Source organism: Mercenaria mercenaria, chromosome 1, assembly GCF_021730395.1.
Source record: "Mercenaria mercenaria strain notata chromosome 1, MADL_Memer_1, whole genome shotgun sequence".
NCBI lineage: Eukaryota > Metazoa > Mollusca > Bivalvia > Venerida > Veneridae > Mercenaria > Mercenaria mercenaria.
The window spans coordinates 39,116,884-39,133,869 of NC_069361.1; the positions used below are offsets into that span (position 1 = coordinate 39,116,884).

Consider the following 16,986-nt stretch of genomic DNA (forward strand, 5'->3'; position numbering starts at 1 on the left):
ACATATTTATTAAAGCGGTGCCATTTTAAAGTTTAGATTACTGCAACTGAGAGAGCTACACGCAGTCCCTACTTGATTAACGTGACCAAGAGATAAAACATTCATTTACAGACTGTTACCAAAATCTGCATTCAATTTGGTACTTAAAAGAAAAACATAATGCGGTGTTTCATTCATAAAAATCATATAATATAAAATCGTCTGTACATTTACTAACTATTTTATTTACATACAAATTATTTTCTTTTTCAAATAAGAAAGTAGGTTTAAACTGTATAACGAACAAGAGCCCGTCTGGGCGTACCATGTGATATTTTAAGCACTAGTATTCGCACGCTAAATGACCTCAAGGGGAGGGGTGCGGTCATGACTGTGTTAAAATAGGGCTGATATTATTATTATTGTCATTATTAATATTTTTTTTATGTACAACGTCACTGAATATGGCATTGTATAAAAATAGGCGTTTAATCAAATTATTCAGTTTCAGTTTCAGTTTTAAAAACTGTCATTTTCAGAGTAATAACTGCTTTTGTAGAACATACTTTTCTAAATATTTCTTGTCTTAGATCACTATACCAATTGGCATTCCATGATGACAAATTAAAGTTTTCATCCTCGACATGGGCAAAGTCTTTCATTATTATCCAGCAAAGATTCAATCGGTATATGTCGTGGTCTAAAATGAACTATATTACTCTTGTTTGGATTAAAAAATACGGTTTTCAATGGTCCATTCAATCGTTTTCGTTCTCGGACGATAGAATAATGTCATCGGCACAGTGTAAAATAAGACATTTTCACCATTTTCAATAGTAATATCATATCCTAGACTTTTCATCTTCATTGCTAAATCATTAATAAAGAAACTGAATAAAACCGGAGACAGGCCACAGCCTTGTCTCAAATCTCTTGTAACTTTAAACCAGTCTGTTTGGAAACAGTTGGTTTACTTTAATACAGGAAGATATACTGGTTGGGAACCATTTTCCGGACACATTTTCATATTTCGGCTCCATTATTCCCACAAATAATATTTGACATAAATGAAGCCCACACTGTACAAATTTCAGCTCCTTCCACATCCGATGTTGTAATCAGCATCGCGTTGTGACGTATAATATGGGTTCCATGAGGCCTCAAATGGGGTCACTAAAATAAGTTATTTTCCCAGTCAGGTAAACCAGTATCCGGACAAATACTTTGACGGTGTTTTGTTGTTAATTTGATATCAAAATAAGTAATTAAACTATTTCTACACATTTCTTTATCATTCATCTCTTCAAAATTGCACATGAAACATAACCTAACGTTCAATAGCAGCTACGAAAGCAAACCGAGGTTGACTATAAAAAACTCAAATTTCGTCTTATACGAATTTTTGATAATTCCAATAGATATAGTATAAAATTAGTGCAAAAACTCGACAGCCCTGCATGTTACGTAACTTTTAGCGTGAAATTAAAAGTAGAACATGTTATCAGCAGACAATCATTATGTAGTTTGATTATTTCTTCCCCACTTGATACCTCGGCATGTGTATACTACTGCGCATGCGCAATGCTATCTTCATGCCCCGTTAAGACAGAAAGTTGTTTTGTAAACGCAGGTGAGTTATCATCAAAAACCCAAACATTATACAAAACAATGTACAGCTTTATAAAATAGTGGTTTGTTGTAGACATGAAGAACAAACATGTAAATGATCTAGATGAAACAATTACATAAATAACAACGAAATAAAGCGGATATTACATGTGTCCGGAAACTGGTCCTGTCCGGAAAAGATGGCCATTGGGTATCTTTAAATAAAACATGTAAATACTAGTATGAAACAGAAGTATCTTTTTTTTTAAATATCTCATATGGGAAAGCATTAATTCTGGATACTTTCCTCTTTTTGCTTTAGAAATATAAGTTTGCGGACTTCCTGCATGCTAATACGTCTATCTCCAAAGCACCATCATTTTCATTATATATTTCCTCAACGGCAGTATTGTCTTTGTCAAATACATTATATAAATCTGAAAAACTAGACTTCCATTTATCTAAGACAGCTATCTTATCTTTAACAATTTAATCATTTTCAGACACAACTTCCATATGTATAGATTTTATTCTGGTATCTAACTTCAGTTTCACCAAAAGATTTCCAAAACATATTTGGATCAGTATTTACATTCTGTAGCAAGTCTTCTTAAACATTAATCTGATATAGCAGAAGGACGAACAACTAGACTCAAGTTTAAAATTTTTATTGTGTAGTACTTGCACAATATTAGTACATTGTAAAAATGTGTCTGGCATATTTCAGGTATCTTACTTAGGTAATGAGTTGTAAAGGAAGAGTTTTCATTATTTTGTACTTCACAAATCGCATAGAATTATCGCAGATGCAAATAAAAAGTGATTTCCATGCGAAGTCATTCAACTTTATTTACACACATGAATGGTTTTAACATTAAATATTGAACATAAAAGGTCAAAATTATGTTGTTATCAAATTTATTAATTTATCTATAATATTCCAGAACATTAAAAACTGCGATTTCAAAGCGTTTCATTGTACAAGTGCGTCCCCACACAAGTTTACCCTAAATGCATGAGTGAGTGAATAAAGTTGTGTATAAGACAATCACTGATAGACAAATATATATGTTGAAAAGTATTAGATGGGTAAATCGGAACGTGAACGACGGGAAAAACGTAAAAAAGTGATGACAATTAAACAATAGAAGTTTCTGCAAAGCGGGAATATTTTCAAATTCACCCGAGACTGTTGATTTGAGTAGTGTATTATGAAGATCTGAGCTTGAATTTAGATGATCTATTTCGCTTAGAAGCCATTCCTAATTGTAATGGTACAACCATGAGCTCAGACAAAGGAACCCACACGGAACGGGAAGGAGGCCAACCTTCAAATTCAGATATTGTGTCTGTTTTACTGTCAATCAATAACAAACTGGTAGATGTTGATAAACGATTCACTACTTTAGAAAGATTAGAACAAAAAGTGGATAAGTTTGACCAGGAAATAAAGATGATATTGGCTTTTGTTCAAGATAAATGAGTACGGACGGATAAACGGATGTGCACGTTAGAAGAGAAATGCGAATCAACATATTTTTTTTCTTTCGGTCTAGTGAGTAACAAAGTTGTACATTTAGAACAAGAGCGTAATGTTACAAAACGAGATTGTGTATTTACTATCACAGTCAATGAGAAACAATTTAGTGTTCGGGAATATCCCGGAGGCCCCGACAGAAAACTGTGAAAATGAATAGAAAAGGTTTATGGTAAAGGAAATGGAATGAGAACAGGATCTAGTCGATCAAATGCAACAGAATGGGCTCAAAAAAACTGCGAAGGCAGACATAGAAAAATAGTTGCGAAGTTTACATTTTATAAAGAACGTGAATTTGTGCAAAAAGATACATCAAAATGTTCGCCACTTAAATTAGTTCTCGTATATGGCATATTAAACGTTGCTAAATTATATATTATGTTATTATTATTGTATGTTTGTTATTGTCATTCAATGTCGTGTCATTCATATTCTAAGTGTTACCATTGTTATTCTATATGTCGTTATTCTTATTGTATGTTCGATATTCTTATTGTAAAAGACGTTATTGTTGTTGTATATTCATTATTGTTTTTGTAAGCTTGATATTCTTATTGTATGTGGGATTTCCCGCGATATAAATAGCACACGCGATATAAATAGCACAGCGACGCTATACAAATTATACAAATAAGAATGACACGTTTTGTAAATAGAATCGTCAGATATTGAACAACAATGATGACTTTTACCATAAGAATATCGAACATACAATAAGAATAACGACATATACAATAACAATGATATTACTTAGAATATGAATGACACGACATTGAATAACAATATCAAAGAGATACAATAGGAATAACGAAATATAGAATAACAGTAATGACTTTTACCATAAGAATATCGAACATACAATAAGAATAACGACATATACTATAACAATGGTAAGTCTTAGAATATGAATGACACGACATTGAATAACAATATCAAAGATACAATAAGAATAACGAAATATAGAATAACAAATTAATAATGACTTTTAGAATATGAATGACAAGACATTAAATAACAATAACAAACATACAATAATAATAATGATACATATATAATTTAGCAACGTTTGACATGCCATACTCGTAGATATAGAATATAGAGTCTCATATACAAACACGTACGGCACGACTTGATTTTTATCTAGCACAGACAAGTTTCAAGTTTATTCATAAGAACATGACCCCTAACCGGGGTGTGTGCATACATGTTACACAATTATATTACACAAGATTGAGCAATACATATAACTACGATTGTTAATGGCTATATGTAACTGGACTTACATTGGTATAAAAATATTTGGAAGTACAACTCCAGCAGTCTGCACCATCCACAAAGCCCAAAAAGGTGAGAAATAAGAAATATTAAATGGATTGACTAGATGATAATTGCACCAAAGTCATGTGGATCATCACAGAATACTAGAGTCGTAATCCAAAAACCTTAAAATACAGAGACATCTACACAGTACAGTACCATATTCAGAGAGACCAAAAACAAAGTTAGCATTTACAAACAGAAGTGTAATAAGAAAGACACTATTGCAATTTAGATAGTACAACTTTACAGAATTTTGCTAACCTAAGTAGATCTAAAATACTAACATATCTTGAATTAAACAATAGTTTCACATTAGTAATGTTATGTTTTTAATAAAAATCAATCACTTAACATTTACAGACAAGTGTGTAATTAAAAGGAAGACACTATGAAATTTAGATAGCAGAGTTTTACAAAATTTTGTTAACCTGACTAATATACTCATGATATGATACTAGATCGGTAATAGACACAGGTTTGTAAAATCGAGAATTTCCCGCGCAAATGTCATTCTAAATCGAGGCTTTGGGAATTCCGTTACGTCATATCCGTAAACACAAAATGGTGGCAAGGAAGCTGAGTTGAGGTCACTTTGGATCAATAATTCTGCCGTTATTGTACTATGTTTAGTAACAATAATGTAAAGCATTGTGCAATACACTCAACAGGTCAGTATTTATTGAATGCTTTTGATGTTTAGCGCAACAGCTGATTGATTTTCATAATTAGATCTATGTTCTTGACAGGATACGTCTTGTGCAGAATCCAATTTGACACTTGTTGATCCAATAAGGTTTTGCCTCTGTAACGGAATTTTCATTTAAGCAAATATGGATAAACTGAAAGGTATGTTTTCTGAGCCTTTTCTTAAGTCGTTGAGCTTAGGTGATGCATGAAATTCAAAATTTCATTTTCACATTTTGTGTTTTCACATCTCTTGGTGAACTTACAAGTCCAAATAATAAGATCTGAAAGAAGTTGTCATTTATTGTTCAACAATCTCACCATTAAATATTCTGACATTTTACATTTTTTACTGTCAATGACTGTCCAAGCAGTGTAGCATATCAATTTTACTCACATGATAAATTCTGACAGTTAACTTTGATTTTACCCTTAAAACTTTTCAAAGCTGGTAGTGGTACTCAGTTTTATCATCCAGTCATTGCAAGGTTGAAAGGATTGACAACCTGTAGTATCCAGGAAATGTCATTTCATTTTTTTTTTACACTGCTTATTTACACTTTGTTTTTGCAATTTGTGGAATCACCATGGAAGGTACAAATTAAATTTAATCAGTAGTAGACAAAAACTTATTTCATGCTAAAAATATATATCGTTATTTTGATTTATTTTTGTCATAATTTATATTTTTTTATTAGTATTTGTATAAATCTTAAAAATCTGTTTTAAAAAATGAAAATTTATTGACATTAAATTTTATGTTCTCTCTTTACCGTTTTTTGGGGGTCGTTTTGCATTCCTAATGAAAAAAAGTATGTTTTTTCCCAATTTTACCTTTAAAATTCCCAGTTGAAAGTTTAAAAAAAATGGCTGAAAATGTTCACAGTATGGCATGAAAATAGAGCTCCAAAATCCATTAGGTCAATGTTATTACAGTAAATTGTAATTACTTCCCCTTAAACCTCATCATTGAAAGGCATGATAATGTAAGTGTCTGTTGATCATAAACATCAACAGCAAAAGTAAGTATTGTACTAAGAAAATAAATAAAAATGACATGAATAGTATGCAAAAATTGATCTTTTGTTTGTCAGATCTCGAGAGACCTTAAAACTATAGATTCGTCTACTGCTCAGATTACCACACCTACAATGGCTACGTCTAGTCAAAGTAAAACTGAAAGACAAGATATAGAAAAACTAACAGTAACGGGATCAGTGGCTGGAATCTGCATGACAGATTCAGACAATGATCTTAAGTGATGATGAAACACATGACACAGTCATGTCTATGTATTGCAAGCTCAATCAGAGAATCAGATACATGTTTGCTTATAGAATATTTTTTTCTTGTTTTCAACCAACAGATATATATTGATAACTTTACTACCGTATCTTTACCATAAAATATTGTTAGTTCATTAATCCTGAAATAAAAAATCCCAACTTGGGTGTTTTAAGACACCAGCTCCATTCCCAAAATAGTGGGAAAAAACACTGGGATAGGAAAAAAAAGACAATCCCTTCATTCAAAAAGTGATTCTGATAATTATGCAATGTGTGTACATTTGGAACACCCTGTGTTAAAATTGTGCCTCTTTTTAAAAGTAATACTTAGAGGATAACTGGATTATTTAATCTGATAATAAATAACAAAAATAAAGTAACAAAATACTTTCAATTGCTGCCATATTAAAGCACAACTATGATTTCACACTAGGTGTACAACTTTCCGTCTTCTTTGTCTAGTAGTATGTCCACAATGCTACAGATCAAATCTGTACATCGGCAGCAGAATTTATGCTGCATGTAAATGCAGTTGAATGCTAAGACCTGACATAGCATTGAAATGAACATAAAACATTGAGTTTTATATGACAGGTCTTATTGATGAAGTTCATGCTCGGAATGAAATATAAAGTCATTATTCCCTTTAAGCCAATGTTTCAAAATCCAGAATTTCTATAAGTAATTGATTTTCTTTAGAATTATGTGTGTGCAGTCTTTAATCAACTTATTTTCTTTGCAAGTGATGTTTCATGGTAATGGCATATTATTGCTGTTGAGTTTGACGAAGCAGAAAAACATACCTCTTTGATTTTGTTGAATAAAAACTTTACATAAATATGAACAGAAATGAAAAAAAAGTACAATTTATAAGGTGATAATGAACAGTTGTAAATAAAATGAAGCGAACATTTGGATATAGTTGGAAAAAATGGAAAGAGGGATTTGTCTGACTTGGTCAAATTGTGCAGAGGGAGGGGATGATTTTGTCCATATTCCTTAAATGTTTGGTCTTTGGTAACTAGACTATATATTCATGATGCTAGTTCTAGTGGGGGAGTGGTGGGGAGAAGGTTTCCAGGCATCAGCAATCATTTTTATTGTAAGCAGATGCAGAATTGTTGATTTTTTGCCTAGCACTTGGTATTTTATTTTAAGATGAAAATATCTAACATATTAAATCATCATAGTTAAGTGTTGTTCCAGTGCTGGTGAATGACGGATAAAAATGATTAGTTGACATTTTGTTTTTATCCGTGTTTCAGTTCTCCATATCATTTTATAATGATGAATTACTATTTAATACATTACATTTTGAACTTTGTATTATTAATTTCTATTCAGTATTGCTGATAGTCTGTATGGGTACTGGCCTGATACATGTATGTACAGCAGTTAAGTCTACTAAGAACTGTATTGGGCTTGTAGTTTTTCTAGTAACTTTAGATTTTTTTATGTAAAAAGGTGTCAAAAACTCAAATACATAGATCTATATAGCTGAGCTTGGTTTCCTTTAGCAAATTTCTGGATTTGAAAACAACATTGTGAAAAATACATAACATTATGCTCAGGTGTTTCATTATAATGGGGATTTCCCCTTGCTATAGTGGTCTGAAGCCCGGACTACTTTTCCTGTTGCAATAGGAAAACAAGTATGAAGGAGTATAAAGTAGTTTAATTTAACTGTAGATATTGTCTTTCTTATTCCACCTGAAGTATTATTGCTCATAGGACCTCTGACAGGCTTAAATTTTAGTGTAATGTCTAAACCCACTAGGAATGTATACTGCTAGACAAACGTAGTTATATGTCTTCCACTTTCATGTGTACACATTGTTTGAGAATATTCCCATTTACTCGTCACAAAATGATAGCAAAGAGCAAGTTTTTACCCCAAGCAAACTGCTTAATATCACTTTCATTCACAAGTGGGGGAGGAGGTGGGGGGGCGGGGGGCAAAGCCTTGTTCCCAGGACCCACTAACTTTAGGGGATTTTCCCCCCTTTGTCTAAACTGGGAAAGGACCCCTAGATGCCGTGAACCCTCTACTTCACAACTTCCGCCTTCTACTTCAATCATTAATGAAACTCCTCTATGTCCAGAATATAAAACTGAACTGTGACTTTACATTTTTAATGCCATAAAAGGTCTATACGGACATATCTTTCCTGCACCTTATATGACGTTTATGTAAATTGTTGAAAACTATGATTGTAGATGGAATGCAGAATTTCTGAAATTACATGACTTGTACAAGTACCTATAATTCTCTGAAAATTATTCTATATACGCTCATGTAAGGTAAATAATGTGTGTATACTATAGTTGAACATCAGATTAAAACTGAATCATCCAAGTACTTTAAGTAAGTATTTGTCAATTAGGAAATGAAAGAAGAGTTATGTCAATTGTATATAGTGAATCAAGATTGTAATCAAACATTTTATTTTACTATCTCACATAACAAAGACTATTAAACAAATTGTTATGGTAAAATCATATAGTATATTGTCATGAAGCTTTTTCTAAAAATGTAAATGGTTCATACGGTAGAATATTCACAATGTATGACTAACTTGTAATTGTGAAACAAATATAAAAACTGTTAACAAAAATAACACTTTCGTGAATAAGGACAGTTAGAAAATATCTTGTAAATTCAGACTTTACTGCGTTATCCTGATAGATCATTGCAATACAATACAGCATGAAGTGAAACTGAAAGTTGTAAGAGCTACAAATCACTGTTTCAAAGAAAGAAGATTATAGCTCTATCATTTAATCAGCAAATCCTATATTTTCCTGTTTTTCCTCCACATTTTGCAAAGAAGAGAAGGATAACTAGCCATAACAGTTTAATTATTGGATAGGTTAATGTAGTGCTATACATATGCTAGCTTTAATGTTTCTGAAATTGAAATGTAATGCCTAAAAAAGTAATTAAGTGTTTTGATTAGTGTAACATTGAGAACCGAAATTGTTTGAAGTAGTCACAGTGGGTGAGAAATCTCTTTTCCTGGTCACTGTTTTAATTCTTAAGGGACATTCCTGATGTAAAGTTAACTGCAGATTAATTATTATTTCACAATAGTGTAAAGTTTTCTGGAATTTTTGTTTCCTAGGTAATCTCAACATTACATGATATTATGTGTGGATGAATATGTCAGGTATCTGTTTGGTTGATTTTCTAAACTGTATATATGTATATAAATTTGTTAATTTACATGTCTAGGATTATGGGTGCCAGATTTGTCGAGTGAAGTTACAAAACTAGGGATCAGAATACTTCATCAACTCCAATTTTTCATATAATAATTATGTTGGAATTTTATTATTAAAAGTCATATACCGGTGTACGAATAAGTTATACAAGAACTTTACAGTGAACTATTTTGATGTTGTATTAGTTTCTTAACTTGAGAACATGGATAAAAGATAATTTGTTGATAACATGTTTAATTTGTGACTCGTTAATTTCAGATCATCATGGCACACCTATATTTGGCAGATGTTCCAAATAGTACCAAAAGGTCTACAGAAACTATTTACGAAATCAAAGCACCACTAGCAACTTTTGATACAATTGATTTAGATGATTGGGAAGAAGACACTGCAAAGAAAAGTCCAAACAAAGAAGAAGTAAAGAATGATAAAACTGAAAGGTGTGATAAACCTGAAAAGGGAATTGAAGAAATAAGTGAACAAAAATGTTCTAGAAGTGAAAGTAAGCAGAAATCTGAAAAAAGTAGTGCAAACAATAAGGAAAATAACAAGCTAGAGATAGTAGACAACAAAATTATCAAACACTTAAAAAGTGATATAAATGCTAGTGTTGCAAAGGAATTGGAAACACCAACACCAACAGAAGAATCTGCACAGTTTGATAATGAATCATTAAACAGTGAAACAGAAAACAGTGGTCATAAGCCTGAGGGAGCCCCAAGTGATTTAATGGACCCAAATAGTAGTGAAAATAATGCAAGTGCTGAAGAAATACAAACAAAACTTAAACAAAAGGGTAGAAAGCATAAAGAAAAAGCCAGTAACGTGAAATATGAAAAGATTGAGAGCTTCTCAGATATTTCTGATTATGAAAAATCAGAAAACCAGTCACCACTGCCTGTGGTAAAACTGAGAAGCAAGGCTTATGACAGTGACAGTGATAGTTCTGATTCAGACAGTGGGTTTATAAGAACTGGTTTTGTTACAACAAGGGGTGCTGGTGCAAGGCACTTAAGAGCTGGCTTTTCAAATTCTGCGCCCGGCTTAGACTTTGTGGACTCTGATTCAACACCTTGTAGTTCACCAAAAGTTACACGGCCAGTTATTCCCCCACCTCTTAGTAAGGAAGACGCTGCTAAACTTTCCAAGAAAAAAGCATATGAAAAAAGACTACAGCGTTTGCAAGTTACAACTACTCCCATTGAACGCCCTCGAAGTACAACACCTATTAATATTGTAGCTTTAGAAGAATATGTTAATATCAGTTCACCAGAAAAATCTCCTGCAAAGGGTAGTCTTGAAAAATTAAAAATAAAATTACCCTTGGATGAGACTGGAAGAACAAAAAGTCCAAGGCGTACAGTGAAATCAGCAACATGGGAATCAGGGGATAATCAGGTATTCAGTTTTAATGAGGAATTACTTTTTACACATACAAAATCAGCCATTCTTCTGGATGAAGATGGTAATAAATACCAGTCACCAAAACGGATTTTAGTTCCTCCAACTTTATCTCCGAAGTTGTCACCAGCGCGTTCCCCAAGAAGTCCAAGACGGTTTTGTCAGGACACACATAATCTTCCACGCTATGTATACAGTCCCAAGTCTCTTAAGGTGAATAAAAGTGAAGAGATTTCTAAAGTCATTGCTGCAGATGCAGTAACTGAACAAGCCAATTGGGCGAAATTTGATGAAGTGCCAAAGGAAATTGATGTTTTTGATGGTGAAGAAACAAACAACTCGGCCAGTATTGCTCAAACTGAAAATGAACTAGATAAACAGGGTGAAACAACAGATTTAAATGCCAGTATTGAGATTTTTGAAGACAAATCAAAAGTTTTAGATGAAAATGCCAAAGATGATAATTTTGATAATGATGTTGATAATGAAGAAATACTCACTGTAAAAATTGACAAAACCGGCGACTTTACTAAATGTGATATTGAATGTCATACTGCAGAGAGATTGAGGAATGATGCAGAGAGTTTGAAAAATGAAAAAGGTTTAGATAAAACAAATGAAATTAACAGTATTGAAATCAGAACTGAAACTGACAGGGATAAATATAGTAAAGAGAAAAGAAACGGCACTTGCATTATTAGTGATGATGACAAAGAACAAAATTTTGATTCTCTTTGTTAAAAAATGTAAAACATTTAATTCCATTCAGGCTCATAAGTGCTGCTGAGGTGAAAGTATATTAACTAAGTAAGTTATGTTACCACACATATTTTGTACCAAACTGCTTTCAAGTTTGCTATCGACAGAACTTGCATCACCATAATTATCATCACATTGACACATAAAATTCAATGAAAAAGTGAGTATAAGTTTGAAATACATTCCAGACATGGTGTGAAATTACAGGTCGTAACAGGAGGAAATTAATCGTCTTTCAGGTTTTGATCCATTAACGGAGCATTATCAACTACATTGAAAACTGTCTAGACTCTTCATTGTTCGAAGTCTCAAAATGTTAATAATCTGTTTATAACGCCATGTGCTTGGGATTTTGTGAAGTGCAATACAAAGTGTTTTTATACTTGGATATATGTGCCATTGTTATTTGATTAAGATTTTCACCTCGGAATTGCCAATAAGAATTTGATAATAGGAGCAAGAACGTTTCCGCGCATGGATGTTTGAGAAATTAGCGCATACTGAAAATGTTTGTTACAAGCTGAACTTTATGTGATAATCTATTGTTGATTGTTGACGCAAGCCTTCAGTGTATTTACCTTCTTTGTTGTTATTTTATTGTGAGTATAACTTTTCATGTTAAAAAAAACAGACTTTGAAGAACCAGACTTTGAAGGACACCCAGAAACTGTACAATTGTATATGATATTTAAAAGGCTATTAGATGTCCAAGTTATTACCTAATTCCCCCCCAAAAAAGGCAGGCAATATTTACTGTGGATCGTATATCGAATATCTGTCAGCAGACGTGATTATTGATGTGTAAGATATAATTTAAGAGACTGGTGTATGAACGTTTTTCGTTAAAAATAACTTATGACTGACAGACACAAGTCTGTAATTATTTGAACTTGGCTTTGAACTCGAAGAAAAGGTGTTGAGGTGTTCTTAAAAGGAGTTCATATGTACCTAGAGCTGTGAAACATCTTTGAAAATCACTGAACAGAGACTGTATTAAAACCCAATACATGTACTATTGATTCCAGTAAAGTGCACATGTATGCACTCACTAGGTACACATGCACTTAAAGTCAAGTTCATCTTCTTAACTACCAAGGGGAAATTGCAATTTACCATGGTATCACAGTATCCAAGAAATAAAACCTCAGAAATGGACATTTGGCAGTCTCCAAAGTTTGATGTGTGACATTTCATCACCAAATATTCTTGTCTGTGATTTTTGACAAAACTTCAATGCCAGTTGGAGGAGCAGGTGTTATGTTATTTCTTGCAGATCATTCAGTAAGTTGCTTTACTTTTACATCATAATATAAAAGTTTATAATGTTTATACTTATTTAGTTTAGGTCGATTGACTCATCGAAAAGCAAATTCTACAACTTCTGTTAATCACTCTCGACACCTCATTCCTGCATGATGGAATCTATCCCCACTAGGGTATGAGGGAAGAGATGCCAGTTTCCCTTATAATGCTGAGCGCCAAGCAAGGGAGCTACTTGTATAATTTTTCACGTCTTTGATAAGATGAGGCTGGGGATCGAACCCACGACATTCCGCTCTCGAAGTGGACACTGTACCACTAGGCTATGGAGGTGGTGTTCAAGTGATACTGTATGCAATATTTCTGTTTTGAACAATAAGATGTTTCATACACTTGGCAATTGCTTTTGCCTTTGCCGTCAATCCATCTGCATTAAGCTTGTTCAGCTTTCACAGGTCAAGCTGCTGGCCTGATTTCGACGATTCTTCACAGGAATGATCAGTACCAAGCCTAGTTGTGCATATGCTTCTCTGCCCAAAATGGCCGCAAGAGCTAAAAATAGAAAAATCTTGTCCGGCTTTCACAGGTCAAACTGCTGGCCGGATTTCTACAAAACTTCACAGGAGTGATCAGTAACAAGCCTAGTTGTGCATTTCACCAACATGTTCTGCTTCGCTGCACAAAATGGCCACCAGAGCTAAATATAGAAAAATCTTGTCAGGCTTTCACAGGTCAAACTACTGGCTGGATTTCGACGAAACTTCACAGGAATGATCAGTACCAACCCTATTTGTGCAAATCGCTGGCAGGTTACGCTTTGCTGCACAAAATGGCCACCAGAGCTAAAAAAGAAAAATCTTGTCTGGCTTTCACAGGTCAAGCTGCTGGCTTGATTTCGACGCTTCTTCACAGGAATGATCAGTACCAAGCCTAGTTGTGCATATGCTTCTCTGCCCAAAATGGCCGCAAGAGTTAAAAATAGAAAAATCTTGTCCGGCTTTCACAGGTCAAACTGCTGGCCGGATTTCGACAAAACTTCACAGGAGTGATCAGTAACAAGCCTAGTTATGCATATCACCAACATGACACGTATGTTTTCTAGATCTTATTTAAAAATGTTTAAATTTTCCCAAAATTCACAGGTTGGGAAAGAAATTTTTGCAATGTGAAAAATCCCCCCTTGGCTTTGAAACTAATGGGGGATTTTCAAATTCAGTGGGGCTTTAGAGTTTTCAATTTCAATGAAAAATATCAACAGTGCATAATCTGATGCATCCAAATACTCTTTCCATCTCAACTTCTACTTTCACTTATTAAATTGTTACATTTCAACTTGCTGTAATTTTCTATAAAGAAATACAGTTCTAAATGAAAATGTAATGCAATGCAAATCTTTTTTAAAAACATCCAAAATCTAATTCATTCCATTTCTACTGTTACAATAAATAAAATGTCAAACATAAAAACTGTGGCGACGTCAGCCACTTTTTTCACCAGTTTGAATTTCATGCCGAGAGTGGTCTTTTTCACCATGCTTTGCTCTATTCATTTCAAGTGCAAATCAGACAAAAACGTCTTGTGGCTAATACTAATAGATATACCTTTCTAACGATACCCAGCCGAAAATAAAATTCACATTTTTACTGGTTGAAATTGTCAACATATTTTTCTTGTATTTATGATTTCTCAGCAACTACGGAACACAGAAAATCCGGCTGACATGACTGTGACATAAAGAGATTTTTCTTACGAATATTTTAATCGGATCGCTGCATCCAGTTGTAAATGAAAACTCTGCAAATAGGATAGGTATCCCCGGAAAGTACCACTACAATGTGTCATTGATTAGGTCTCGACTCAGTGATATATTTTTACTAATTTTCGTGACTTCATAAGTTTTTTCTGCTGGGCTTTTTGCGCATTTTATGGGAATTTCAGTGGGTGTTTTTTAAACTGAAAGTGTGAAATCATGCATTGTGGCCTCTTTTCCCAACCACTTATATTGCATTACTTCACAAGGGGTTTATTGAAACAGTGCAAGATTTAGCATAGTGTCAGAACATGGACAAAGACTGATAAAATGCTAATATCTCATTTAACAAATTGACACGTGTACATGTAGGAAAATGAGTGTGGCCTACCCAATCACTGATCCATTGGGAGCACCTTTAAGGTCAGTAAGAGTCATAATTGAAATTAAATGGCTATAAGTAATGCATTTTATGGTAAATATTATTTTTTATTTCATACACAATTATAAAGTCTATTAAATGTCAATGAAACCTGAAACTGCCATATTTTTTCCCATATTCAAGATTTCGTACCGGGTGTGTCACATCTGACATTTGTGAAGTCAGGTTCATGTGTGTTGTCGCATTTTCTTCAAGGACGACATGTTCCATTTTAGCCGAGTTTATGAACAGAACTATATTATTCATTTAAATAATTATTAGTGTACATACATACATGTATGTAATAAAGAGGTTATTAGATGAGCGAAATGATTTGCATTGTGAAAAGATGTACTCATGCTTTCGCTGAGTAATAGACCTTTATCACGGACACGGACATGGAAATGGAAATGTAAACGTACTCTGTACTTCATTCAAATTTGCGGGGTTTTCTCAAACATGTTTAGGAACTTGTACTAAGAATGTATATGAATATAAATAAAAGCGCATATTGAGATAAAGGGTCTAGGTGTTTTGAAAAATAAAATTTTAATAATTTTGTTGTCTCATGTTTTGGTGATCAGGGTGTCAGTGTCAGTGGGTTGGAGGAAAATTAATACTTAGAAACAAAACGAGCTGTAACACGGCCTTATAGACTGGTTCCACCTGCTTTTGGTGGCAAATGAGATGAGTCGAAGAAAGAGCTAATGATACATTTGAGGTGGCGCTAAATTGTAAAGAAATACTACTTTTTGTAACAATTTGGAGCAGTATTTCAGTTAGACCGACAATTTGTTCCAGTCATAAATGATTGTCACTTACATTATATGTAGAGCGATTTACAGTTACTGTCTTAAGTCAGCACTTTTGAGAATAGTGAAATAGAGCCTGTTCAAAACGAAAGTTGAAATAGTACCGAAATAGTCTGGGAAGGAGGAAGGATACTTCATTACAAAATAAATTATATAGTTTACTGATTGTATTGTTTTGACTTGTCTATATACATTTTTGAGAGGCGAGAGGAAGCCATTGCCACTCGTGTAGGCGTTAAGAATTGGAACATATGAACTATTTACCCCCTAAACAAAGTCAATCCTTAAGTAATGCTTTTTGATTTACAAGGTATCGAGAAGCATGATATAGATATCTAACCAACATTGTTGCAAAATATGAGGTTTGATGATCATAGGGGCAGTTGATAGTGGAGTTTAGAAGGTGACCAACTTTTACCCACATCGGCACCGACGTCGGTGTGATAACAATATAACCCTCCTTATTCGCTTAAATTGATTGAGCCAAATAACAGCTAATTAAAACGTATTTGTTACTTAGAATAGAGACAAAAGTTTGCGGTTAAACTTGGGATATAACATGCTTATAAAAACTCCAGCTTAAGATTCATTTCAGGTTGCTTGGGTCAAGGTTGCTGTATCTAAAACGATAAATCTTGTTCTCCGAATTACTATACATATTTCAGTGACCTAGTTTGACCAAACTTATTTATTATGTAGAGACATAGCTGTGGGCTGTTTGAATTGAGGTCAGTTTTATTGTACCTAAATAAAGAAACAGCTACCGGCAAATGAACTTAGTTCTAATTGAGACACATTGTCACCAAACTTGATGTATTGATAATGTTTATCAGGACCCACCTTAAGAATGTATTTTCTAAGATGAAAAAAGATCAACTGTTCAAAATTTGTTTTACTGATTCGGTTGATTGTTATCAGACTGAAAAAATTAAATTAGACGTTTTTTT

General features: G+C 33.4%; 1 protein-coding gene across 2 annotated transcripts; it reads left to right on the forward strand.

Annotated features, from left to right (window-relative positions):
- The first annotated feature begins 5,002 nt into the window (after window positions 1–5,002).
- LOC128557500 (uncharacterized) lies at window positions 5,003–13,049 on the forward strand. 2 transcript variants are annotated; one of them, XM_053544894.1, is made up of 2 exons: window positions 5,003–5,112; window positions 9,895–13,049. In XM_053544894.1, the coding sequence occupies exon 2, from the start codon at window positions 9,901–9,903 to the stop codon at window positions 11,776–11,778; it is 1,878 nt and encodes a 625-aa protein (XP_053400869.1). In that variant the 5' UTR covers window positions 5,003–5,112; window positions 9,895–9,900; the 3' UTR covers window positions 11,779–13,049. The 2 variants fall into 2 exon arrangements, with proteins under 2 accessions (XP_053400869.1, XP_053400874.1); XM_053544899.1 differs by lacking the exon at window positions 5,003–5,112 and adding an exon at window positions 5,151–5,290.
- The last annotated feature ends 3,937 nt before the right edge of the window (window positions 13,050–16,986 follow it).